This window comes from Sprattus sprattus (assembly GCF_963457725.1).
Source record: "Sprattus sprattus genome assembly, chromosome: 4".
Classification (NCBI taxonomy): Eukaryota; Metazoa; Chordata; class Actinopteri; order Clupeiformes; family Clupeidae; genus Sprattus; species Sprattus sprattus.
This window is the reverse complement of record NC_137923.1, coordinates 20,967,594-20,995,191: the sequence shown is the minus strand read 5'-3', so window position 1 is coordinate 20,995,191 and position 27,598 is coordinate 20,967,594. Positions and strand designations below refer to the sequence as shown.

The 27,598-nt window shown below is 43.8% G+C and overlaps 4 protein-coding genes across 4 annotated transcripts in view; 2 read left to right on the top strand and 2 right to left on the bottom strand.

The window, feature by feature from the left end:
- The first annotated feature begins 419 nt into the window (after window positions 1-419).
- acadm (acyl-CoA dehydrogenase medium chain) lies at window positions 420-4,627 on the top strand. The gene is made up of 12 exons (XM_080837873.1): window positions 420-501; window positions 1,267-1,366; window positions 1,476-1,573; window positions 1,671-1,740; window positions 2,038-2,138; window positions 2,281-2,361; window positions 2,490-2,620; window positions 2,900-3,008; window positions 3,154-3,294; window positions 3,451-3,546; window positions 3,796-4,044; window positions 4,149-4,627. The coding sequence occupies exons 1-12, from the start codon at window positions 487-489 to the stop codon at window positions 4,218-4,220; spliced, it is 1,263 nt and encodes a 420-aa protein (XP_080693999.1). The 5' UTR covers window positions 420-486; the 3' UTR covers window positions 4,221-4,627.
- A 743-nt stretch (window positions 4,628-5,370) lies between these two features.
- Window positions 5,371-9,520, top strand: rabggtb (Rab geranylgeranyltransferase subunit beta). Its single transcript, XM_080836860.1, has 9 exons — window positions 5,371-5,417; window positions 5,868-5,975; window positions 6,150-6,347; window positions 6,643-6,748; window positions 6,903-6,955; window positions 7,166-7,276; window positions 7,485-7,610; window positions 7,781-7,930; window positions 8,496-9,520. The coding sequence occupies exons 1-9, from the start codon at window positions 5,415-5,417 to the stop codon at window positions 8,634-8,636; spliced, it is 996 nt and encodes a 331-aa protein (XP_080692986.1). The 5' UTR covers window positions 5,371-5,414; the 3' UTR covers window positions 8,637-9,520.
- A 1,767-nt stretch (window positions 9,521-11,287) lies between these two features.
- On the bottom strand, window positions 11,288-12,755 carry LOC308363782 (ankyrin repeat and SOCS box protein 17-like; the record flags this gene model as incomplete). The annotated part of the gene is made up of 3 exons (XM_080836634.1): window positions 11,288-11,494; window positions 11,853-12,132; window positions 12,367-12,755. 3 exons carry the CDS (start codon window positions 12,753-12,755, stop codon window positions 11,288-11,290), a joined length of 876 nt encoding a protein of 291 aa, XP_080692760.1.
- A 4,827-nt stretch (window positions 12,756-17,582) lies between these two features.
- Window positions 17,583-27,598, bottom strand: part of efna2a (ephrin-A2a) — a gene marked incomplete at both ends in the record, with an annotated part of 35,238 nt that continues 25,222 nt past the window's right edge. Inside the window, 3 exons of the mRNA XM_080837981.1 lie at window positions 17,583-17,713; window positions 18,144-18,209; window positions 20,649-20,941. Coding sequence (XP_080694107.1) covers window positions 17,583-17,713; window positions 18,144-18,209; window positions 20,649-20,941 — 490 coding nt within the window. The remainder of the gene's footprint in view (window positions 17,714-18,143; window positions 18,210-20,648; window positions 20,942-27,598) is intronic.

Below are 27,598 nucleotides of genomic sequence, written 5' to 3'. Positions count from 1 at the left end.
TAAAAGTAAAAAATGATTGTCAACTCTCAAATGTTTTTTTTTATTTACTTTTAGAAAAGGGCTTTCAAAAATATTTAAATGGATCACGAATGTGATGGAAGTATAACGCTTATAGAGATCTAGGCAAAAGGTCCCCCCTTCCTTAGCCTAGAAATTAAATCTCTGATATCAGCATCGCGTAAGTGCCCAGTGCAGATTAATTCATTTTCAACCAGACACCAACCTGAATGACATCCACACCAGCCATTTAAGTGCATGTGAAAACGTGTTAATATAAAAACCTGGCGTTTCATTCACCTGCCTATATCTAAAGTTGGGTAACATTGTAAGTAGGTGAAAAGTCACTCAGGCAGTCGCGTTTGAGCATGTGACAAAAAAACACTCGTCTGATTGGTCAGATACACATTTTGTTACACAAACGACATACAACATAGACGTATACACCACCGTCCAAGGAGTGTCGACCCTTGGCTTCAGTCAACAACAATGCTCTTGAACAAGGTAAATACAAGTTTCAAACAAGCTTTAATCAAGCGCGATGATTGTAGACGACTTCGAATGTTAAATACATTTATGCTGCTATTGTTTGGCCGCCACACAACGTCAGTGTTGGTTGACAGCTAACGTTGGCTAGCTGGCTGGTTGACCGTATGCAGGGCATCAAGGAAGGTAGTTAGCTAGTGCTTACCAGCTTTTGTTAGGTAACATAACACGTATTACATAGCGTATGTTTGGGGTTAACGTGGAATATAACATACGGTAATATAAGATTTAATCAATCGTGCACAATGCCGTTCACTTGGTGAATTCTAAACTGGTGACATTTGACAAGCCTACTTTGAAAAAATGGCAGTTACCTGCCACACACATATTTGGTGTTTAAAACTAAAGCTACCCAGTAAATGCCATGCAAACACAGTACTTGGTTGAATATTGCTAACTATAACTGTACTTAAAATGATTTGTGAAAATTATTTAACGAATTTACATTTTTCGAGGTGTTTCCAACCTGAACTACATAACTACAAAGTGCATAGCGTGAACGGCTAGTGGGAATGACCGGTGTCTTTAACCTTCACAAGGCCATATTCCATCACAATTAAACTAAAGTAGTTGCTCATAAAAAATATATACTTGCATAGTTGCTGCTGTACCGTAAGTGGTAATTGTGCGCTATTTGGAGATCTAGTACCAAACTGAATGAGGAGCACAAAGACGGGTGTAAGTGTGTATGAAGGCTTTTCTACTTTTTTGTGATGCTCACAGGCCTTGAGGGCCGGTGTCCGAGCAGGACTCCGGTACCAGAGTACCAGTGCCCAAGCAGCCACCAGTGCTGCCCAAGCACCACAAGGAGGATTTTGCTTTGGTATGTGATCCACTATACCACCATTAAATATTGTCACTATGTCATTTATCTATCTATCTATCATGTGGATTTGTGAGATGTAGCCATAGCTTCTGTCCATTTCCCACAGAAATGACTGATCAACAGAAGGAATTTCAGGAGTTGGCCAGGAAGTTTGCCAGAGAGGAGATTGTACCTGCAGCTGCAGCATATGATATAAGTGGTGAAGTGAGTTTCTCCTCATACCTCTTTAATATAACAGTGAACTCAAGAAGAGTTGTGATTTTAAAGATGGTTCTTTTCTGCTGTATTCTCTCCTATGAAGTATCCTTTCCCAATCATTAAGAGAGCATGGGAACTGGGTCTGATGAACTCTCATATCCCAGAGGACTGTGGTATGTATCTGCTGTTTGAAATGACAGTTAACATGTATGTTTACTGTATGGCCTGTTATTAACCCTGTGAGTATTTAATAAATATAATAATAAATAATGTTAATAATAATAATAATGATAATAACAATAATACATTACATTTATAGTGCGCTTTTCACAGTTCTCAAAGACGCTTATAAATAATACACTTATTCATTTACATACTGTTGACTTGTTGAATAAATATTGGACATTTTATATTAATATCAATGTTCTGCGAAATGCCATTCCATTGATTAATGGATGCTCTGTTTACAGGTGGAATGGGCCTTTCCATATTCGACTCCTGCCTCATCACAGAGGAGTTGGCTTATGGCTGCACAGGTGTCCAGACTGCCATTGAGGCAAACTCGCTTGGTGTAAGGAGTTCTCTTTAAATCTCGTTCATGTCATTTTTTTGTTCAACATGAAAAGCATTCCATTGCCATTGTTCTCATCGTTCAAGGTCACTCTGTGGACACTTAACAATCTACTCTCCTTTGTGCTTCCTCCCTTTTATAGCAAATGCCAGTTATCATCGCTGGGAGTGATGCACAGAAGAAAAAGTACCTGGGAAGGATGACAGAGGAGCCTCTTATGTGTGTAAGTGTAGATCCCCGAGGTTTAAGTATCACTCTCTCATTCTCTCTCTCTTTCCCTCTTTCTTTTCCTCTCTGACATGTGGGAAATCCTATAGATTCCTTGTTGATTCACCTGATGTTTTTTGGTAGGCATATGGTGTAACAGAGCCCGGGGCAGGCTCAGATGTGGCAGCCATCATGACTCGTGCCGTGAAGAAAGGAGACGAGTACATTGTCAATGGACAGAAGATGTGGATCACAAACGGAGGGAAAGCTAACTGGTTGGTGGAGTTTCGCCTGATTTCTCTTCAGCAGATGTGGGTTTATGGACGGGGTGTATGGAAGTATCATAGTAGTCTCCTGCACAAAATCAGAGTGTTCACGGGGGTTATCACCGAATTGTTTTCTAACCCTAACCCACTGTGGCCTAATGTAATCAGCTGTCCTCAAGGGCCCCAGACAATTGCCTGCTTTGCCTCCCCTGTTGCAACGCCCCTGTTTTCCTATATCTTTTAAATATTCACTAAATGTGAAAGTAAACTGACCTTAATTTATTTTAGGTACTTCCTGTTGGCCCGGACTGACTCTGATCCTAAATGCCCAACCAGCAAGGCTTTCACTGGCTTCATATTGGATGCTGACACTCCGGGGATCCAAGTTGGTAGGAAGGTTAGTAAAAGCTGGAAATTTATATTTTTTCTCTGAGCTCACCCAGTTCAGTCACAATCTTTAAATGTTGTCATCATGGTGGCGTGCGTTTTTTTTTTCTACCTTAAATTTCTTAAAAGAATACAACTTATTTCACTTTTCGCAGGAATTGAATATGGGTCAGAGATGCTCAGACACCAGGGGCATCACCTTTGAGGATGTGAGAATACCCAAAGAGAATGTCCTCATCGGAGAAGGGGCTGGCTTCAAAATTGCCATGGGAGCTTTTGATAAGACTAGGCCTCCAGTGAGTTTATGCCATAATCTGCCACAATACGGTTATAAATGAAAACACTGAATATATAAATTAATTTTGAGGGTCAGTGGTATGTCAAAATATGTTTTTTTTTTTTTTACCGTAATGTATCAAATACATTTGTATTAATGCATGCCTGTTGTTCAGGTTGCTGCTGGTGCAACAGGCCTGGCTCAGAGAGCTCTTGATGAGGCTACCAACTACAGTCTGGAGAGGAAGACCTTTGGCAGGGTTATTGCTGAGGTACACTTTATTTCAGAATTGATGTAGGACTAGGATAACTCATGTAGTGGCAGTTTTTTATTCCTATCAGTGTACTTTTCCAGTTATTTACATGTTTATAATTCAGTAGGAGATGGGTATTAACAATAAATAGTATTTAGTTTGTTGTATTCCATGTACAAAGCATGAAAAAAGAAGAAAAGAGAGAGAGAGAGAGAGAGAGAATGTGAGGTCTACCAATTCAAATAACCTAAATTGCTTATCTTGTAGCACCAAGCTGTGGCCTTCTTACTTGCCGAGATGGCCATGAAAGTGGAACTGGCTAGGATGGCCTACCAGAGGTCTGCCTGGGAGGTGGATTACGGCCGCAGGAACACGTACTATGCTTCCATTGCCAAAGCCTTTGCTGGGGACATTGCCAACCAGGTGGCTTCAGATGCCGTTCAGGTCTTTGGTGGAAACGGATTCAACAGTGATTATCCTGTTGAGAAACTCATGAGAGATGCCAAAATTTATCAGGTTAGTCGTTTGATTACAAGTGTTCCCACAATAATGAATGACATAAAAATGCCTTTGCTGTCTGTTTTATAACCGTGATCAAACCACCTATTTATTTTTCACAGATCTACGAAGGCACCGCTCAGATCCAGAGATTGATCATCTCCAGGGAACACTTGGGAAGATACAAGAAATGAAAATGAAATTCAGTGCATGGCGTCCATAGATGCTCCTCTAACGTATTCAAAATATTTTGTAAAATAGAAAAAATGGTTGCTACATCTCAGGATTTCACAAACCTGATTGCCTTATGCTCTCCAAGGGCTGAAAACACCTTTTCCGTGATCTTGCCATATCTTTGTTTTTGCTGAAATCCACATGCCTTGTCCTTGTTTGTGTTCATGTCATTATAAATACCAGTGGCCTGTCCTGTTAAAGCCAACTGAACAAACACGCCAGTGAAATGCGCTTTTTTTTGTAATGGAGTTAAACCTGAAATGAATGGCTATTGTTTTAATAAATACATATTCCAGACATAATCTCTCTCATTTCAGATGTTAACAGGTCAAGAATGGTAATAAAAATAATGCAGAAGATGGAATAAGACAGTTGTGGGGTCTCTTTTTGGGGTGTATTGAAATGGGACAAGATGGACAACAGAATAATTCCAATATTCATAAAGTATTACTATTAAAATGCATTTGTAACTGCAGAGGGATATATTCACTGTTGTTTTTTCTCTCTATGTATACAGTGCCACACTTTGCACTATACTATACACTCCTGAATACATATTCTAGGCACATAGGCTGAACAAAGATCAATTTCATATGATATGTGTATGTATTTTCATGGGCAGCTGAATTTGACAGGGACAAAAGGGCAATGAACAACTGTCAGGAGATAGTCTATGGCTTTAGGCCTGTTTAGTAGGTACATATACCAATAACGCATCAGATTATAACAAGCAGATATGTAATAATTTTTAATATCAAAAAGGCTGTCATCGCATTATCCATGATATTTCAAAATTAACATGAAATGTTTAGGAGAAACGAGACGAATGATGCATGTAAAACTATTTTTCTAATGTAAGAACATCTAGAAGAGGCAAATGGTCGTGACTGAATACCAAGTGGAAAAACGCCGAACTTGACAGCCTACTAGGTCCAACTAAAGATTTCTTCTCTTTATTCAGATCTAAAAAATATATATATATATAGAAAGAAGTATGAGGAATACAATTAGGCTAGTGAAAAAGAACAACACGAAGGAAATGGGATGGTCCTACTGAAGTTTGTACCATAGGATATGATTTGTGACGCATTATTTTCAGGACGTGACGTCTTGAATGTGGGACCTGTGACAGCTCTTCCTGGACTCCCTTCACGATGGTAAATTATGTCTAAATTGTTTAAGTGCATGACGAATTTATGTTTTTATTAAAACTGCACTCGACTACACACGGAATCTATGTATGTGAAGCCTTTTTATAGTCTGGCTTTTTTGCACACTTACGTTGCCCGAGTCACTCGGCTGGTTGGCTAACACCATTAGCTCTGTGTGCTAACTAGCAAGTTTGAGACTGCTGTCAGTTTATTACCTCTATGATACGTATGTTTATTCCCGTATCACAGCAATTTTAGTTATTGAACTGAAAAGCTGTTTCTGCTGCTAGACAGAGTGTTGAGGGTTGTGGTAGCCAGAGTAAGGGGCCAGTGATGCCCGATGGTACTAGCTAGCCTGATGAATTGTCTGACTGGTTTCAAATGTGTAAATGCAACGGTACATTTGAGCGTTAATATGAAATTAAATGTGCCACTCCGTTCCATCTGTCTCTTTAGGGGACCCAAGTGAAAGACGTTGTCATCAAGGCCGATGCGCCAAATGCTCTTCTCTTGGACAAGCATGCAGATTACATCGCCGCGTACGGTCTCAAAAAGGATGACTATGTAAGTGTGGAGTCAGTGGAGAGGTTACAAGGACCTCTGTTCTGTCCATATTAGAACAATGGAACACTTGGCCATAGCAAAATGTATGATCGTAGTAGGCCTATATGCCACGACAGACAGAAAGATTGGAATGATTACCATATATACATGCTGTGTTTCATATTCACAAAACAGGAATACACGCTGTCCGAGTACCTAAGAATGAGTGGAATCTACTGGGGGCTGACTGTGATGGACCTGATGGGCCAGCTCCACCGAATGAACACTGCTGAGATCACCGAGTTCATCAAGTCTTGCCAGCATGAGTGTGGAGGCATCAGCGCCAGCATCGGTCATGACCCTCACCTGCTGTACACTCTCAGTGCCGTACAGGTCAGACAACCATGCTCAGATTTCATGATTACAATTGCAGTCATATTTCCGGACCTTCATACAGTCTTTATGTGCCATTGAGATAAGAGTTTGGCTAAAATGGAATGATGTTATTTCAGGAATCCTTCATGATATTCTAGGAATGTATTCTGTCATTACCATGGTGCTGATAACGACATGGTGTAGCAGCAAATTAGAGTCAAAACCTTCACTAAACAGGTTGCCATGTTTGGCAGAATTACTATCCAGAAGATTTGTGTTGCAGCAGTGTTCATCTGTGAAATCCTCATTTCAGATCTTGTCGTTGTATGATGATCTCACTGCGATCAATGTGGATAAGGTGGTGGAGTATGTGAAGGGTTTACAACAAGAAGACGGTTCATTTGCTGGAGACAAATGGGGTAAGATCACAGAAGCAGTGCAAAGAAGCAGTATTTGATTTTGACAAAGAAGCAGTATTTCATTGATGCTTTTGATTTAAGATTAGTATTAAGGTTATTTGGTTGGTACGATTGAATTGGTAGACTTCACATTCTCACTCTCTCTCTTCTTTAGGGGAAATAGACACACGGTTCTCTTTCTGTGCTGTAGCAACTCTTGCATTACTGGTAATGTGAAATATTTCATTTAGATTTTTTCAGTGTTAAATACAAAATACTTTATTTGAACCCAGTCTCCTTTAGCCTTTCCTTTAGTTAGATGAGGGAATATGACATGATGACATGAATGATGACGTTGCACATATTTGTGTGGAGATATGATAATAACACATCAGTAGGAATTAACGAAAGTCTGACTGACTGTCTGATGTGGTCCAGGGCAAGTTGGATGCAATTAATGTGGACAAGGCAGTTGAGTTTGTTCTCTCCTGCATGAACTTTGACGGTGGCTTTGGTTGCAGACCTGGATCAGAGTCCCATGCGGGTCAGGTATTGCTAGCATTTTTACACATTTCCTGATGATGATGTGTGTATTGCACAGCACTCTACAAATGTAATTATAAGGTGCAAATCTTTCATCTGAAACAAAGTATCACCGTGACCAGACAGAGTATAGTTTTGATGTTTCAAACGCCCTCTAGAGGTCAACTCATGCAGTGACTTTCAGCCTCTGTTCTTTGCCTTCCACTCCCATCAGATCTACTGCTGCACAGGCTTCCTGTCCCTCACAGGCCAGCTACACCAGGTGAACGCTGACCTCCTTGGCTGGTGGTTGTGTGAGCGACAGCTACCCTCAGGGGGTCTCAATGGACGCCCAGAGAAGGTGGGGCTGCTGCTGATCACAATTTTGGAACCTTATTGTAGGAGAGCAAAAAATGCAAAAACCATTTGCGGTTTACCTTCTGTAATTTGCATGTCTTGTGTGTATGGTGCCACCAAGAGGATAGAAGAGGATAATAGAAACCTGATTGCTTTTCCCTCTTTTTGCTGAAGCTCCCTGATGTGTGTTACTCCTGGTGGGTCCTTGCCTCTCTGAAAATAATTGGCAGAATTCACTGGATTGACAAAGCCAAGCTGAGCATGTTCATTCTAGCCTGTCAGGACGAAGAGACTGGGGGCTTTGCTGATAGGCCGGGAGATATGGTATGCTTTTACTGTACCCTATGCAGTTCACACAACATTCACAAAAATGTCATAATTATACCCAAGTTGTGTGACCTTATTTTCAGAGAAAGAAAAATTTTCAATTCCTAGAATTTGATAAGTAATCAATAATGTATCGTCCGCTGGTCAGTTTCGGAAAGAAAATCCCGACATAACTAACAGGACCCTGACGCGCAGTGTGCAACTATAAATTATACCGCTTACTATATGTTAACTTGCCAAAATGATACAAATAGAACTTGTGTAGTTACAAAGTTACAATGAATTTGAGTTACGATAAGTCAACTAACTACTTGCAGAATGATATGAGAGATGTGAATCGGAAGCACAAAACCCATAAAACCAATTGCCAATGGTAGTGGACATTAATGTTTTGCACCGGTCATTATAAAGAAATAACAGACCTCCAAACGGTGGGGTAGCCCATTCCAATCCATGGAACATTCTGTGGCATTCTGAAGAGTCGTATAATATTCAACATTAATACATGAGCAATTACATGCTGGTGATGTAGGCAGTAAATTATTTCTACACTTGTCCTCAGGTGGACCCGTTCCATACCCTATTTGGTGTGGCAGGATTGTCTCTCCTCGGGGATGAGGAGGTGAAGGCGGTGAATCCAGTGTTCTGCATGCCTGAGGAGGTGATTCGGAGGGCGGGCCTCCACCCCGAGCTGCTGGGCTAAAAGCACACCTCAGCAGCGCACCCCCTGCACCACCCTCACTCACCCCACCTTCAGCACCACCCGCGGAGCAAAGGGCACTTCGGGAACAGGCCAGAGACTCATCAGTCTGAGGAGGACCTGGGATGCTTATGTTGGCCCCTGACAAAACAACAGAGGTCCTCAACCTTGGCCATGAGTGTGAGTGTGTTGTTAGGCCACAGAGTGTGCTTTGTCACTCTCTCTTCACTGGTCTTTTGGCAATTATGACATTGTTGGAGTCATAAAACGTCAGCGTTAGAGCCCAGGGTTTGAGCAGCCTGATTGGTCCATTCCATAACATCTCACATGTGAATGTGAAGCCTCTAATGTTGCACTAAGCCAATCCTCATTGTCATCTCACTCAAGAAAAATAATGCTTCAGAAATCACTGTGGTTATTTTTCAAAACACCTCATCAGCATAGGGTTACTGAACAAAAAGTGTCTTATGAATCCGAGTCAGTAATTTTACTACAGGACACAGAATATGCAATATGGTCAGTGGGGGGTATCAACTGTGCGTCATGTCACTTATTAACAGATTTCAAAATGCCTAGTAGTATCAACCCTGATAGCCAGCATGAAAGTGGCTTTGAGTTATTTATTCTCGTTACTTTACAGATATTATTCCATGTTAATATTGTATGAGGGTATATATAGAGCTTTACAAATTACTTTATATCATCCTGGAGAAAAATGGTCTTTTGTGCATTTTTCTTATCTTTAAAGTACTGATTATAATCTGCTGAATTCTGAACAAAGTTTATAACCACAACCACTTATAAACCATCATGAGACTCCACAGATTTATTTCGTTCTGATTGGTTGAATGATACCTTGTATGTTTGCTATTTAGGGACGGTGTCTGTTTTTGGGAGGAAAATAAACCATAGTCATATGTAAAACTCTTTTGTTATGATTTTTTTTATTTACTGTATCCCATCTGATATGAATTGTCTCTGCAATATACTCATTTCAATTCATTGTTTTGATAAAAAGCACGCAGATGAAATCCCACCCCATGATTTCCCTAAAGATGGTACGCCCAGTGCAAACTTGCCTTCAGTACTGCAGGGTGTTGGTTTTTCTCTCAAGGGCAAAATCATGATTACCTGAAAACCATCTAGGTGGAGGCAGCCAATTCCCTTATGTGCATCACCGAAGGTGTCAACTTGTTTTTCAAATATTGTGTTGTCTAGTGAGCCGTCTTGCTATCGCTGCACCAACTCTGTGAGTTTGGGGAGGAATAAATAATTCATAGACTGGATTAGAATTCACCAAAAAAGTAGGTTAATCTCTGTAAGTATATGAAGTTGACAATGGGCCTGGATATTTCAGTCAGTTCTCCTCCAGCACAACTAAAATTATCTGGAGGTCTGATGTAAGTGATTTGCATCATGTAGGCCTACCCAAGAAGATCAGCATCACTTCTTTCAAAGATTTGCTTCCTGCTGTGCTTCACTGTTGAACGCAAACGTCATAATCTCTCTGTTTCTCTTATTGGTCTGTTCTTTTTGGTCCTTGTGATGAAACACATACATGAAGGCATTTGTGGAATTTTAAAGATGAATCAAAACAAGGCTCCAAGTAATAGCACAAAGTGATGAATAATGCATTTCTTTTCATAAATCCCCCAAAAATCATTCTTATTCATAATGCCAATATCAGGAATTATATTCAGTTTGCCGAAAAAAAATGATGAGATTGTGTTGTGTTGTTGCCTGTCGTCAAGCAAACTTGAAAGGGCGTCAGAAATCGCTGAGCCTGCAGGGGGGCCGTAATCTTCAGCACCCCCTGCCAGAGTCGCCGGGGGAAGCATGATGGTTGTTAGGCTACTCTGAAACCCCACAGGCTCTCATTAGGGAGAGCAGAGAGTGGGATGTGTGCCACCAGCCTGGCATCGCAGCACTCTCTTTCCCACTCTCTCTCTCTTTCCTTCTCTCTCTCTCTCTCTCTCTCTCTGTTTCTCTAGCTCCACGGCTTGTTTGGTTTCAAACACACGACAGGTTCCTAGCAGCCATGATTTTTTCTTTTTCTGCTTTCACCTCTCCAGTCATTGTCTCTTGACAGATGAATTGTTCTGTGCAGTATCTAGATGGCAGCCTGTCAGCTAGATACTGTTTTCAGTACATATGATTTGCCATACCCACCCTTCAAACTGGGATTTGTTTGTTCAGTTGCTTTAACCCCATGGAACACTCCCTCATTGTTTCATCATACAGTAAAGAAACAAAACAAGAACTCACGGCACTTTGGTTCACTGACCATCTACACACCACCTGTATTTAGCCATTTGAACAGTGTAACTCAACCTTTGAGCGTGCCATATTTTGAAGTTTCCAAGACACTAAGTAAATGACAAAAAAAAACATGATAAAACCCAGTGTTTATCTATGCCAGATAACACAAAGGTGTCTAACGCCTTAACTATGACATAGGCCTACTCATATAAATGTGCGTTCATACACAGTACAATGTGAAGTGCTTCATTCACAGTTGTTGCTGATTTGCATTTGAAAAGCAAAACAAAGTAAGTGCAACGATGAGAGGTTGTGTCTTGGTCTAAAAAAAGACAGGCCATTTAATTTGAGGTCTTGGAGAAGTGCAGGTGTCAGCTGAGGCCAAGTTCAGGGGTTCAGAACTCAAGATTGAGGAAAGACTGGAGGCACGAGGGGAGAGGCAGGTCCTTAATGCCAACAGGGAGTCGACCCATCTTCAGCAGACATCCACGCACTGCCGCCCTGCAGAGGTGGGTCAGCTCACAGGGCTCCTGGTAGCGGCTAGCGGGGATGCAGTCTCTCCAGTCCTTAATCATCGGCATTCGCCCATAAATTATCTGCATCTGCAGAAGATGAGTGGAGAAATCACACTACTTACCCTTTACAGGTTAATGCATTTAGTGCATAGAGTGGTTGGGAATTGTTTTGAATGTAGTTTCCTGAGTCTTAAGCACTTTCTAACCCTGAGAATAGCAAATTCGTCATGATAGCACGTCTTAGCACATGTACCAAAAGGACCCTCTGTCATGGGTAACAGAGCTGTCCGTCGTTCCTGTCCATTTAAACTTACAAAGGCACTTTGCTAATCAGGTTATAGAGCACTTTCATGTTATCTAAAGATCATATGGACCATATGGTGTATTTCTGTATTTCCCAGATCACTGGTTTCTGTGGCGTCTGCCGTATCCTAGGCCACTTCACCTCGATGTCAGTTATGGAGATGGAGGTGAGCACTCTGCAGCACAGCTCCAAGCACTCGCGGATGCCTCGGCCCACTTCCCCTTGGTTGTGGTCATCTAGCACCTCTAGGCGCGGCGGGATGAACAGAAGAGAAATGATGATATAAGTAGGTCGCCGTTCGCGCTCCAACATCCCGTACTGCAGTAGAACCTTTAGAACGTCATACTGCCGGTTCTGGGCCACGAATATCAACGGCGTCACTCCACCCATGGGGCTTGGGCTGTAAATGGGTGTGAAGGACCTGCACAGAGAGGCCTATATTTGTTGTCTCATTCAAGCCACGTGACTGTGCTCGTTTTGGGCGCAGGAATAGGTGACAGTAACAGTTGTATTTAGCTTGCTGATTAGGTCTTGCCCATATATTTCTTTAAAAAGTGAAAGCCTTACGTGCTGTTTGAAAGTCTGTTGACTGAATAATGGTCAAGCATGGTTGTATTCTAAAGGAATAGCCAGATCACCAAGCCAAGTTTCTTACCTCCAGGCAATGGCCAAACAGTCATTCTGGTCTTGAAGGAAATACGATGTTCGCGCCATGAGTGTTCTGATGATTTCAACGTTCCCCCTGCGCGCAAAGACCCAATGCAGGATGATGTTGGTGCACACGTTCATGAACTCCAGGTAGAACTGCATGTTGAGCCGCGCATGGGCTGTCTGGGCGAAGGTGATGAAGTCTGATATAAAGAATTCAAATTCTTCGGATGTTGCATTGCGCAGTTTGTTTCCCAGTGCTTTGTAGATCCGTGGTTCATATGATTCGAGACCCCACTGCCCTGGAAATCTATAAAGAGGTTCTCGTATGACACGGGAAACCAGGCTCATAAATACGTTGTGCTCAGCATTGGAGTCTTCCTCGCCCTCCGACATTGTTGAGGTCGGACCGGCTTAGCAATGTTCTAAAATAGTTAACGTATACATTATCAACTTGTTGGCATTGTTACGTAACCACAGGCCTTTTTTAGCGTCTACTAAAATGCTTTCGGGAGCCAAAGGGATGACCCAAACTCAATATACAAATAGTTTGAACTCATGGAGATACTTTTTTCATTAAGAATTATCAGTAAGTCTGTGGACAAAATCAGAAACACGTCCTCTTAAAAACATTTGCTTTTCTTTTTCCAAGTAAGTCAGTCTATTTGCTCGGCTGTTTTGTTGTACCAGTTGTTGGAGGCTTTGGCGAACAGCTGCTTTTGACATTTTAGCGTGGGCGCTGTCCTTGGTGCCAAAATGTTGTGTGCTGTAGGATCTCGCTGTTTGGTAACGCACGAGGGGCCGCTTGAATGTTTCTGACTGAACTGAAGGCAACCCCTCCTCATAAAGGTTACTTTTCGCCTCAGCTGCGGCCGGCAAACACCCCTTCTCAAGCGTTAGCATTTGCAAGTCAACAGGCTCTTGGTGCGTTGAAGGATCGTGACCTTTGTGTGCTGAATTTGTTGGGGGTGAAAGTTTTGACCCTAAGATGTGGTATTCTCCCTCAAACTCTCTTTGTCTAAGCGGCTTCTTGTGGCGGTATCCCCCTGTTTTATTAGAGAGCGATGACAGCGATTTGGCAAGATCTTCAGTTACTCTTTTTTGTTCCAAGGCTGATCCACTTAGATCCGCCCTGCAAACTAATGTTTGTTCAAGTTTAACCGGGGGTGCCCCCTTCTGTTTGTTATTTTGTTTCTTCACATTCATATTAGCACGTCTTAGATTGATCAAACTTTTATCCTCTGACAACATATGAGTTTCATACTCACTGAAATTATGTCTTGTATTGGTTTTCTCAACCATCGGTCCATCAGACACGTCCAAGGTGTCCCATCCAGGAGTCACCACGCAATCACAATTCTGGGGAACGCGTGCACAAGTCCAATGCGTGCGTAACCAAGGCAAGTCAGGAAACATATCCTCTGCATTTAGAATCTTGTTATGGCCAAATTCTCTGTCACGTTTACAAGGGTACGTTGTACCATCCTTAGTGGAGATGTTTAAATTTGGTGTTACTGAGGTAAAATGTGGATTCCTTGTTTCATGGCAATAGCCACTTATCGCTCTGATGTTCTGCAGGGTTGTTTTAACCTCTCTTAATTCCTTGTTGATCGAAAATATCACTCTCCGGTGATCCTGTTGAAGAATACATTTTTGATTGTCGAACCTTTTTGCTTCCCATGCGTTCTTAGAGAGGGCTTTCGTCATATTCAAGACAGTTAATTCGCAGTCCTTAAGTTTGTTGCTCATGTTCCCTGTTTGGCCATGAAGTGCGCATTACCATCAGCAACAGAGGGCGTGGAGGTAAAAGTACTCCGGGCAACTGACATAGTACTGTAGATGCCAGCAACTCATTTGAAATCAGAGGAGAAATTATAATTTCTTCCAAACCATATTAATGTAGGCTTGCATGAAAGCACTAAAAGCATAATAACCTACACTCTATCGTCATGACTGATGCATCGCCTAACACTGCAAGACTTCTGAACAGTGTAGTCACACTTTTGAAACTGTTGGGGGCGACAAATATCTTTCAAAGGGAAACACACACACACACACACACACACACACACACACACACACACACACACACACACACACACACACACACACACACACACAACAGTAAAAATATTGGTGATGCACAAATGTCTTCAAACTACAGCCTGATACTTAAACATTGCATATACATCAAGATAATAGTTCTTCATTTAAAGAAAATGTAGCTGACTGGTATGTCAATAAATTGACCCTAAGCATAAAGGCAACAGGGGGGTTGATTCTATGAATAGCTGATCAGCTGTTCAATTTTAAAACATACAATGTGATATGTGCGCCACCAGGTGCATTTTATTTCAAAGGGAATTTCAAAAAGAGGCCCGGAGAGTGTCACTTTCCCTGCGGCCACTACCTGTTCCCTCCGTATATAGAACATGACTTCCTTCACTGAACTACCTGCCTCAGAGCTCTCCCTGCCTATGTATTTTTCATCAAAGTCTACATTGCATAAATTATTCACGTAGGACATCCACATTTCTCAGCCCTGCCCACACCTAATAGTTGACTGAGCAACCAGGGCAGGCCAAAGCTCCTGATTGGTTGAAATGGCATTGCCTACCAGGGATCGGACCGAAGAGGAGAGTCAAATATTAAGGTTGTAAAGGATAAGGGGTTTTAAAAGGCCAAAATGTTGAACACCATCCACAAATAGCAAAAACCCACACATAGGGATAAAACATACAAAATTACAGTCTCTGGGATGAAAAATTATAGTCAATAATGTTTTGGCACCAAACTGTGTAGAAACATCTGGGGAAGAAAACTCAAGCTGTTGGCACGTTCCCTCTGGAAGCGCGGTGAAAAATGTTTTTTGGCACAAATCTTGCAAACCCATATTTCAATGGAATACTAAGGGGATGGTTTTCTCAAAATACAATCGAAAAAATGAAAGATTAATGCCACACAAAATATGGTGAAGTGCATGAAACTATGAGGGAAACAGCTGGAAAATATACACTTGAATGTGAAAACACATGGACAATCTATCCACCAAGTTGTCCTGTTTTTGTGAGTTGGTTCAGTTGATGAATGTTGTGGTCTGAACACTTTTCAGCGTGTTTATTTCCATGTATTTCGAAACTTGGTAACCAAATTATATTCTCTAAAACATAAATCTTCCATTAATGTGTATTTCCTAAACGAGGCCTATGAAAAATCTTTAGCAGGGCTTGTTATATTTACTGTTATATAGCAGTAATGATGTACTTAATACCTATATTTCTGGCATTTTACACACATTTTGTCACAAAAAATGATTTATGTACAAATAATTTCTCTTGCATGCTCAAGTGAGCTATAGTTCAACTAAATACTATATAGAGAGACATGCAAAGCTCGTCTATATCATCTGGATACTATTACCAAGTATGTCCCATATCACCATGGGAGTGGTACTTGTCATCTAGTGCTGTGTAATATTAAATGATCTTTGGATAATGGGAGCGCTACAACACATAAGAACCCTCTATAGACAAAAAGCTTTATTTGTGTGGCTCCTTTTGAACATGTTTGCCGCAATTTGACAAAACAAGTAAGCTGTACAAAATAACTTGCATGAAAAAAGAGAACAGATACACCAAGTCTGATGAACATACAATCAAGTCTGGATGCCGTTTTTGTCCATTAAATACTGATTACAATTTGACAAGAGCACAATAACAACCACAATTACAGTGAAAGAATTCCCCCAAAAATGCATCGGGCAGCTGAGTCACCGCCAATAGCCTGTCATCACTCAAAGACAATCCCCCAAAGATCCCATGAATAATGGATTCTGCTCTTAAATGCTACAAAAATAACATGAAGTAGAACACATAAAAATATCCAGTCTTGTTTGTGGATGCTCTTTCCATGTTGTCTCATTATGTTGTGATTTTCACATTAGAGAAAGCCCATCCCCAGACTCCACTCTAAACACAGCAGTCCTTTTGCCTTTCACCATATGTGTGTGTGTGTGTGTGTGTGCCTTCAGAGTTTTTCAGATGATCAAAGCTTCATTTTGCAGCATTAGTGTCTGGCATTCCTCAGCGCGGCAAACTGACCGTGTTGATCTGTGTTCTCCAGATGGATAAGCGGCGGCCTGTGTCAGACCCCGCTTAGGCTCTCTCCAGCAGGGATAAAGCACCAGAAGTGGCATTTTGTTCTGTGGCAGACCAAACTCATAGGCAAAGCAGTCGTGATGAGTGAGAGGGCTCCAGAGCCATAGGCAAAGCACAGCGCAGCTAATAAGTCTTAGAGGCTTTTTTTATTTTATTTGATCACACTTCTCTGTATTTCTGAGTAAAAATATATCATTAAGAAGGTCAGTGTTTTTTTTTCATTATTCATTTTTTTTTTATTATTCATTTTATTTGTCACAGTGTCCATGCAAGTGGCTCTCTCATGATGTCCATCTGCCTGGTGTTCAGACTCCAAAGCCTTCTCTTCCCTATCTTTCATGTACACACGCAGACAGCTCAAGTCCTTTGGTGTCATTAGAAGCCATATTTCATGGGATCCCTTGGGCAAATGCCTTCTTGATCCAGCTGGCTGAAAGTGTGAATCCTGAATGTGGGCTGTTACATCGAAAAACGGTCCAGCCAAAATAACATTTGCGGGGAGCGACAGCTGGGACACAGGTGATGGAATTAACCTAGGCCTCAGAATGCGACAACCAACAGAAATCAGAGTTTTAGTGAATTTCAAGAAAAGTTTCACCAGATATGATATGAAAGACATTCTCTTTAAAATGCTTGGCAGGCCCCAGGTGTCTCTGGTTTTTCTATTTGTCACAGTGTCGCACACACACACCACACACACACACACACACACACACACACACACACACACACACACACACACACACACACACACACACACACACACACACACACACACACACACACACACACACACACACACAGACACACCCAGACACACACACACACACACACACAGACACAGACACACCCACACACAGTGCTCATTTGTTCGGTGTGTGTGGTGGGTCGAGAGGGTGTCCCTGAGGGAATTGGGCCGGGGGAAATGGGAAAGGGGAAGAGAAGTCGAGGAGAAGAGGGGAGGGGAGGGTGAAGAAAGCAGAGGGGGAGAAGGAGGAGAGAGAGGGTGGTGGGAGCATCCGGGGCTCCAGGTAAAGGAGAGCGAGTGGTCACAGGCTGGAGGTCTTCACACAGAGGCCAGCAGCAGCAGCAGCAGCAGCAGTGGGGCCAGCACCAGGGAGAGGCGGGGGGCCTGCGCTCTCCAGCTCGGGCCCTCGTCAATCAGGAAGGGCTCTGGAGACTCGTAACTCGAGCCATCTGAAAGCACAGGAACACAGAGAGACAGCACAACACAAGAAGTGGAAGGGCTAGAAGCCCAGGAGTAAAAGAAAAGGGAGAGAGAAAAAAAAAGGACGAGAAAAGAAAGACGAAACATATACCTCTTCTGGGGAGCAGCAGGGGGATTTTAAACAACATCCTGGCTGACCTAATTATGCTTTAATTACGGTGTTGGAGAAATCTAGATCACATCTCTGGCTTTCTCTGCACAGACAGGATTGTATGATAGATGAGGATATTATGACATATTTATGTCATGCCTTTTAAAAGTCTGGTCTGTAAATATCCAACTCAGTGATGTAGGTGAAAATGTCAACGTTAAACACGTTTAAATAGGGTAAGAGAAAATATGTCATGTAGGTATTTATACTGATGGTGAATTGTATTAGGTCGAGAGAGAAAGACTTACTTGTTGGCTTTACATACACCTTCAGCTTCAGACAAGGCATCCCTGCATGGTTGGGATGGGGAGAAGCTGTGTATGAGGAGAGAGAGAGACAGAGAAAAGAGAGAGACAGAGAAAAGAGGGATGGGGAGACAAAGATAGAGTAATGGAAATTAGGAAACTATTGCTTAAGCAATTGCCACAACTACTTCCATTTTTGACCAGCTCCTTGACAGACTACTTGAAGTCTATTTCTACCTCATGACAGCTGAATCAAACTCAGGGCTCAGGGATATTTGCCTCCCCTTCCTGTAGAAATTGTGGTGAGCTTCTGTGTCTCACCAGTCCCGCACACTGCCCTGTCAACACACCATGTCCCCATTGGAAATTGCTCTGCAGACAACTGGCTGACCTTAGAAACAAAGAGCAAATCCCTCCACTGTCACCGGCACACACACACACACATCACGGCTAGTCACTTCTGCCACGCTTGATACCCCCGGATCAGCCATGAATCTCTCCAAGCCCTTGACATACAGACCCTCTGGCTTGATTATTTTTCCGATCGCTTCCACACCCGTACGCAGGCACACACACACACACACACACACTCACACAGACACACAGACACACACTCACACACAAACACACACACACACACACACACACACACACACACACACACACACAAACACACAAACAGTACCAGTCCAGAGGAGCCTGAAGGCCAAAATGAAATCTGTTCTCAAGGATAACATGGACGAGCTGAAAAATAAAATAACATTTTGGCCGAGACACGGGTGGATGTTCCAGAACATTGTGTCATATCCTGGCAGCATCAGCCATTTTCGAAGGCACCCTACAGAGCCCCCTATCTCCTGACCAATCGCCCTCTTTTCTCCCTCACTCTCTTTCTTTCTTTCTTGATTTCCCTCACTCCCCGGTCTCCAGGTCATTGCGTATTCCCGCGGTGTGCCACCACACCAGATACTCGGGGGGTTCATTGGAGAGCACCCAACCTAAACCGACGGCAGCTGGGGTGGGAGACAGCTGTCAAGACGTCATCACCGCCGATCAATATGAGGGGCCGGCGGAGGGAGGAGGGGGTTAAGTCTGACCGCAGGGGTGATGGACGTGCTCTTTTATCGCCGCACAATCAAGCCGAACCAATCCCCCCCACCCCACCACTCCTTTCTCCCCCTGATAACCCTGCAGATCCATCTCCCACCACCACCACAACCACGACCCCCCCTTCTCCGTCCCCCGCGCCCCTTGGGGACGGAGACAGATACAATGTTGCCGGCATCCAGACAATCCCTCTCTCTGGAGGTGAAGCTTGCCTGAATGGTGTTATTGGTAGTATTGGTGAGGGATAGACGAAGGGGAGAAGGGAACCCACCCCCCCTTTCACATCGCCCTACCCCTCAGGCTGGGACAAAAGGGGCCACACAATGCAGGCCTCGGCAGAGGATCTGGGAGGCGGGGGCATTCAAAAACCCAGTTTGAGGGACGGGGCCCAGAGAGTGAAGGGCATCTTTGAACTTTTTAGCTCTCTTTGTGCTGTCTGTTTTTTTTTCCTCTCCCTCTCTTTTTGGAAGGATGACAACACACTACCATGTATGATAAGTAGCTAGACGCCCCGCTGGTTTGAGTGAGGCAAACACTTCCACACAGTGCCCGCCCCATCAGCCTCCACTCCCCACCCCCCCCTTGTCCTGTCTCAGCTGTCACTCAAAAGATAATTGACATTAAAATAAGACCCGCGTATAATCTGTGTCCATTTCCATGGGAGACTGAGCTTTGGTGGGTCTGGCGGGTTAGGGCTTTGGCACTGCTGCTGTGGGGGTTGTATGTGACAAATGGTCGGAGCCTGTGGGATGCTTTGCTTTGGGAGAGGCTTTGAGATGTGTGTATGTGTGTGTGTGTGTGTGTGTGTGTGTGTGTGTGTGTGTGTGTGTGACCATATTGCGCAGTGTGTTCACCAAATGCAGGTGGCTTTGAACCCCCCTTCTGTTACACTGTGAATGTCGGCGTTTTCTCTTGCCGTGCATTGTAATTACCGTATAAATAATTTAACTTCTTTGGCACCAGTTTGAGGGGCGTCGCGTAAGGCCTTTCAAGTTATCTAGTTAGAACAGCTGGATGTGGGGAGGGAGGGGAAATGTAATTATTCCCGTTTCACTTGTTGTTTTGCTCATGTGTGGAGGAGTACGGACTCTGGTCTTGTGAGTTCCTCCGAAGAGGGCCCCCCCCAAAAATGCTGAGAAATGATTAAAGGCCTTTGAATCGGCCTTCCACTTTCAAAGGATGCGCTGGAAGCTCTTTGAGGTTAATGGGGATTGAGTCGGAAGCAGAAGCCCCTTAAATGGGGTGGATTACACAACGAGAGGAGCCAGAGAAGCTGCACATCGCCAAATATAAGATATGCAAGAGGAAGTGCGTCTCCCCCTTCCTGTCTGAAATCGGCCTGTGGAAAAAAGCATGGTTTACCCACAGATCTGCTTCTTTTCTACTTTTTTAGCGACTCACAGATGTAGTAGTACTCGTGTCCCGGGCGGAACTCGAAGCCCAGAGAGAAGGGTGTGAAGAGCTGGAACTTCTCGGAGAAGCGCAAGGGCCCGTCAGGGCTCTGTGGCCGGTTGCACTCCCAGCGCTTGAAGCCCCGCATGCGGTGCTCGCAGGTGGCGTAGCCATCATGGTTCACCATGAAGAGGATGTAGCGTTCCATCCGGCTGTGCGGCTGAGGGGTGTCGTAGTATGGGCAGTAGACGTCCAAGTAGTCGTTGATACTGACTGCCACGGTGTACTCCCCGTGCCAAAATCTGAAAGGAGAGGGGGAGAGAGAGAGAGAGAAAGAGAGGAAAATGGACATTAGTGTTGGTTAGTGCTCTGGAAGTGCACCAGGTAGATTGAGGAGGGAAGACACACTTCAAGAGCGCACTTCAAGGGACTCTTAGACGCACCCACATGGCTGTTTACAAGGGAGGGAGCCGAGCTGAGACCCACAAAAAATGAATTCCTAAGTAGGTCAAACGTGGGGGGAAGTGGGAAGGCTCTTGGCAAAATGGAGCACTTTGGTGTTGCTGGAACCCATGGTTTTGTGGCGAGATTTAAAGGCTGCCACTCTGCACTGATAGTAAAAATTAAACGGATGACTGAGAATCTATCTGGACAGAGAAAAAGATCTGTGCCTTTCTTTTTGTAAACCTTTAGGTTACAAAAGATTGAAACCAACGTAAATGACTAGTTAAATCCAGTCTGTGAGATATGTCCCCTAAAATAATTGCTTTATACAAAACAGAAAATAATTCTCTACATTTTCAAGGCCTGTATGTTCTAAATAATCCCAGCAATTGGAGCTTAGTGATAAGTGAATTCTCCATGCAGCTACATCCTCTTTTTTCTGACTATTGTCTATTTCAGACTTTAGGGAGAACCGATAGAAAGCAAACAAGACAGAGACAGAGAGAGAGAGAAAGGAGGAGGGAGAGAGAGAAAGAGTAAAAACTGCAAGCCTTTGGAAATACAATGAAAAAAATCCTCAGAGACATTGACTGCACAGAAATGATTTTTAGATGAATAAATGTTCTGTCTGAGTTTTTTTTTTTTTTTTAGAGATTGCTTCACCACAATTTTCGGCTTCTTCTAGCGTTTCTAATTGCTAATTTTGCCCTGGTATTAAAAGTGTGCCTCATGCATTAAATGAGATGAAATGGGCCCGTAATAAACACACAGTCCATCTCAGTTTGCCTGCGTAATAAACACATCCATGGTTGTTATATTACAGGCAGAAAAGAGTGTGCCATTAGAAGTTCATGAGGGGGGAAACACGAGAAAGCACTCACACCTAGAGGAATGAGAAAAGCTGTCACTTCTCTGGCCTGCAGGATGCCTCCCTCCCGGTCTCTGCTGGGCCGGGTGTCCTGTGTGCTCACCCAGAAGGGCTGGCCTTTGGAGCACCTGCTCCTGCTCTAGTTCCTGGCTGTCCATCTGCTGTACATACTCTCCAAGACAAACTACCAGAGAGGTGCATTCCTCAGCAAAGGAGGGCCTCACGCCTTTCACCAGGGCTGACAGGGGACAGCCTGTGTGGAATAGGAGCTCCCTTTTTAACCCGTCCGCCAGACACACTCCCAGTCAGCTCAGTCGCTCACGTATAATCCAGCTAAGGCTTTTCGTCGTTTTAGAGCCCTGTTATAAATAAATCGATTCATTTATTTATCCTCTGACGAGTTTTCAGTTTAAAACATAACTCTGACTGTGGAGGTGTCATATTAAAAGTAGTTTTTTTTTTTTAAACTCCAAGCGCAAAGAGAGATTCCGCTTATTTTCATGACCCGAGACTTTGGAACATGTCAAAGCAATTAGTCTGTGTGGGAGAAACTGCATTTGGCGTACATTACTAGGTCTAATAAATCTCATGGTAGCCTCTACTTCTGGACTCATTCCGTAAACAGTCCCGGCTTTTTACTGTACAGCCATGAGTGATTACATTACAGTTACAATCGGTCTGTGATTGAGGGGCTCGTTTATTAAGCCATAGACTGACTGATGTTGAGAAGTGTCAGAGCAAGAGGAAAAGCTTTTTGCTGGCTGCCATGTCTAGAGGCCATTTCTCTTCCTGGTGGCTAAACCATGTGAAGGTTCCTCCGGAGTGCAGGGTGACGTGTTTATGCCTTGCAGTGAAGGATAGATCTAGGCAAGTTCAGCGGCTTCCATAAATGCCTCATCAATAGGCACTCTGATTTGTGCAGGCACTGAGCAGTTTAGATGATGTGTTTGTTCAAACACAGCCTCAAATTATGTTGTTGCTGGAACAAAAGACAGAGAGAGAGAGAGAGAGAGAGAGAGAGGAGGAGGAGAGGTAAAATGATCGAGAGAGAGACAGGGCGAGAGGAAAGAGGAAAAAAGACAGAACTAACAGCCTCACAGAAAATGTGGCGGAATGTTAAACAGTGGGATGTTCGTGCTCGGAGGGATCAAAGAGCCCCGTTTCCTCCTCCTCCTCTATCTCCCTCGGTCTCTCTCTCACTCTCTCTCCTTCTGTCCCTCTCCCTTCCACTCACTCACACTCTCTCTCTTTCCATCCCCCAGGATAGTCGAGGCAACGTGAGGAATTGTAAACAACAACAAAAAATATCCTCTCAGTGTGACGTTTCTCATTCACCTGCCAAAGACTCACGCTTTCGCTTGCTTTTTGTCTCCAGAAACTACGATAGGTAGACACGGTCACAGACGAACATACAACTGCCTCTCACGACACACATGAAGAACTGACAGCTGGTACAGAGCTTCATGTAGATATAGGCCCACAAAACATACAAGTGCACACACACACACAGAGACACACACAGACGCATACACACACACACACACTGGGGCATGCCTTAAGTCACACTGGTATCCGCCTGTTCCACTATTAATGACCAGAAAGGCGAAAAACTCAACCCTGCGAAGTGAGAAATGAGTACAAGTCTTTTCTCTGGTGCACAGAAAGTGCTTTTGGTGTCATGTGTGTGGAGTGGCTATGTGGGTTAAAACAATCACACACACACATTCAGCATAAAAAAAAAAAAAAATGTAATGTCCTGGGGATGCTTTGAACCCCTTGATTTTCAGTAATGGCGATGATACAGTGATTTATTCCCGCATGGTGCAGAGTTAAATCACTATGTCCGAGCCATCACGTGCAAGGCCCTTCCATTAAAAACACATTAATCACAAACGTTGGTGAAATGTGTGGATGATTCTCTGGGGAGGCAGAGGCCTGTGTTCAGGCAACCGCCTGTGTCTTAGGTAAGGGGTGGCGAGGTGTTGGTCTGCAGGCCTCCCAGAAAGAAAGAGGGCTCTTCTGGTGATACCCAGGCAGCCGGTGCTGCACAAAGCTGAGCCTCTCAGCACCAGATAAAAGAAACAAGAGAGCCTGCTTATCCGAGAGACTATCGGCTGCCCACATCAGATGGCAGAGCCTCGAAAACAGGAGTTGGCTGTGTAAAGAGGTGTGTGTCTTGAATGTGCATTATGGGTGTTTGCAAGTGTGTGTGTGTGTGTATGTGTGTGTGTGTGAACGTGCTTAAGTTTTGTATTTAAGTTTGTGTCTGTCTGAGCGTTGCAAGTGACTAAAGGGATAGATACCAGGGAATCAGTTTCCATGGTATTACTTTTGATATTGTTGTCTTCACAAAAATGTGTTTTTAGGAGAAAGCTTCGCAAATACATCATGCCAAAATATCAAACATTATTAAACCAGTAACAGTCTGGTCGTCTTAATAATGACTGACTTTATTAGACCTGACCTGCTGTTCATGGTTATTAGTCTCCACTAGAAGTGCTTACACAGGTTTGTGTTTGTATTCTTGTCTGTATTGTTTCCATTGGCTAATTGGCCTTTTAGAAACAAATCAGTTCTCTTTTGCTCCCTATGTTGACGTTCTGACTAGGGAAAACGCTTTGTTTTGATATAAGTGAGCTGTAAACCTTATGGTATTCTTTTTTGTAATTTACACTCAATTAGAAAAACAAACAGACACACTTTATTACTATCGTCGATAGCATATACACAACGCCAAAAAAAAAAAAAGAAGCTTTTTTTAAGAAGTTCTTCTTGCAAGAACTGAGGAACCAGGCCTATAATCTGATCTATTACGTGGCTTTAATGGAAATCAGAAAAAAACGGAAGACGAGGATCTCAATCACAGCCTCCAATGGCCAGCCTCAGCTGAAGCCATTAATCAGTGCATTGACTGCTGTAGCAGACGGCTGTATGATAGATGATGTCTGGATCACAGCTCTCCCTGTGGTGGTGACAATGGATGCTGGGCGTGCTGGCTTGCTGCGGCTCCGCCGGGAGACGGCTGCTCCCTCGCTGAGTCTGGCCCGGCACTCCGGCTGCATGCGCTCAGCCTCATTACGGCCCGTCAGCTCCGGCTCACGAGCAGCAGGGTGGCCGCAGGCACTCGGCAGGGGAGAGAAACCGGGAAAGCGGCACTTCTGGGCCGAGTATTACCAGCCTCAGCACCGACTGGATGTGGGCCTCCGTTGCTGTGTGATGTCACGCTCTCATTTGCCGGGCTTCAAATCCCCGCCACTGTCCCCCTGTGGACACAGCAGGCTGTGTGTGTGATATTTTGGGCTTTGTGTTACTATTAGCACAGTTTGGAGTCTCGGAGAGTCCTGCCTCTGCCTGCCTGATTTACAGACTCCCGTCGTTGTCGGAGCTGGAGGTTTGAAGCTTCAGCCGTCATGCCGAATGGCCAATTACAGGTGTTTATACAGCAGGTGTAAATGGTTATCGAGATTCTCCCGGGTCATTTGTGAGCTCGTAAAGATGAAGGTCCCTGCTCCCTCAGGATTCATTACCACAAACGGCACTGCTTTGCCAAGGTGATGAGATTTGAAAAAGTACTGCACTTCCTCTTGCCACAGAATGCCAATGCTCTCTGCTGGTGGGGGCAGTGGGGGGGGGGGGGGGGGTGTTCCATTTTATTTCAAAAGACAGCGATGAAGGACAAAAAAAGAGCTAGCCTGTGGGTTGCTTGTTCTGAACGCTCAGTCGCACTGCCTGGCACAAAAACGTCTACAAAAACCTTGTGGTATCATAATTCCCCCATTAACAATGAGCTCTGCATATTTATGCACTCTTCAAATGCTTGTTTGATCATTTTGGCAGAGTTGTTTTGAGGAAAAAGAACGATCTAATTAACATTTGTGACTTACAATCACTCAGATCTCAGGATTGACATTCTGTGGACATTCTGGATTACAAAGAGTACATGCCTTTGTCTGAAACAGTGCAAGGAACTCTGCACGAAGGTCGCAAAGTAACTTGAACCTTTTGTCATTGTCGATGCAAGCTAACAATGCCTGTACAAATCGAGCTCTTCCAAAAAAGGCAAATGCCAAACGCCTGTACAGCTTGTACAACCAGCAGCCTACTGAGGGCAGTGAATTGAAAATGAGTCCAAGTGGAATTAGTCTGAGGTGAATGTCACCAGAGAAATAACGAGGGACTCAAGCCTGATCCCCTCTGCAGCATAGCAACAGGGGGAGGAATGAGGGACATAGAGATGGAGGTCGAGGCGGCCAGCTCAGGTGCTCCTAAGGAGGGGGGAAAGAAAGCTGTGGCTCATTTTCTTATTTTTCTTTGGTCAGAAAAAAAATTATGGTCATAAAGTGTGCAGTTACCAAGGCGAGAGGTAAACTTCAGTGGAAACTGGGTCCCATCAACTGGACATGATGTTTTGCAAATGGGAGAGACTAGTTGTTTAGCACCTGAATCAACAGACAATTGTGCAGAATGTCAATCGAGAGATTAAGATTTTCTTAAACTTTTCCATCCCCAATAACAAGAACCCAGTAATGGGAACTGAGGGAATCTGCGCGCACACACACACACACACACACACACACACACACACACACACACACACACACACACACACACACACACACACACACACACACACTTCCCACTGTGTCATCTCTGCTCTGCATTAACACATCTGGGATCATAGGACTCCATTATCAGGAGAGTAAGCAGACATTTTGGTTACAGTGACTGCACACAAGCCTCTGGATACAAATGCGCAGTGACGAGTTGACAGCAAGGTCGAAGTAAAGTTGATTGACACTCTAATTGCTGCGACAGTTCCCAAGCATTACCATCTGTTGAGTTTTTCGAGGAATTAATCAGATGGCGTGGCATGTGTTCAGCATTTCTGGTTTGTCGAAAGTGCCGCCGATGTCCCCATTTGCGCCGCCAAAAATAAGTGAAAATGTGTTTCCAAGCAGACACTGGGCCCTGACAATTCCAGTTCTCGTCTGCTACAATGACAAGCCTCTCTGCCTCAAATTTGCTTGTTCTAAATGTGGCTGCAGAATGACGGACTTGTTGACTATGTAGGCCAGCACATCACAGTAAGTGACATGCGATCCTATAAAAAGGGTGCTTCTGAGTGTGTTTGTGTTTGTTTTAACGCTCACTGGAAGCCAGTTTGGATTTCGGGTCTCATGTTTCATGTCTCTTCATGCCAGAACGCCCGAAACGAGCTGTGCTAAATGTCGTGTCGCATGCCTCTCCGCACCACTGAGGAAGCTGACGAACATTTCATTGCACAACCACAAGGCCACACACTTGGCAATGAGACCTGGCAGTAATGATACGGCTGGAACATGTGTGGGGTAGACGCAGGCTATAAAACGCACCACCCTCTCAGCAGAGTGGGGCGTTAAGGGTCCCACTAAAACAAAAGCCCTCTCCTTGTGGTCAATAAAAGAGTACAGCTCAGGCTGCGGGGCTTCCCACTTTAGAAGCGGCAGTTGGGGAGAGTTGTGGTGATCCAAAGTGGTTCTAAAGTCTTGTTCAAAACCAGGACTGCAATTTTCTCCTCCCCTGACCAAACCTTGACCCCCACCCCCCTCCCTCCAGATAGCTCTAGAAATAGGTATCTGCTTGAGGGAATAGCTTGGCTTCAAAAAGC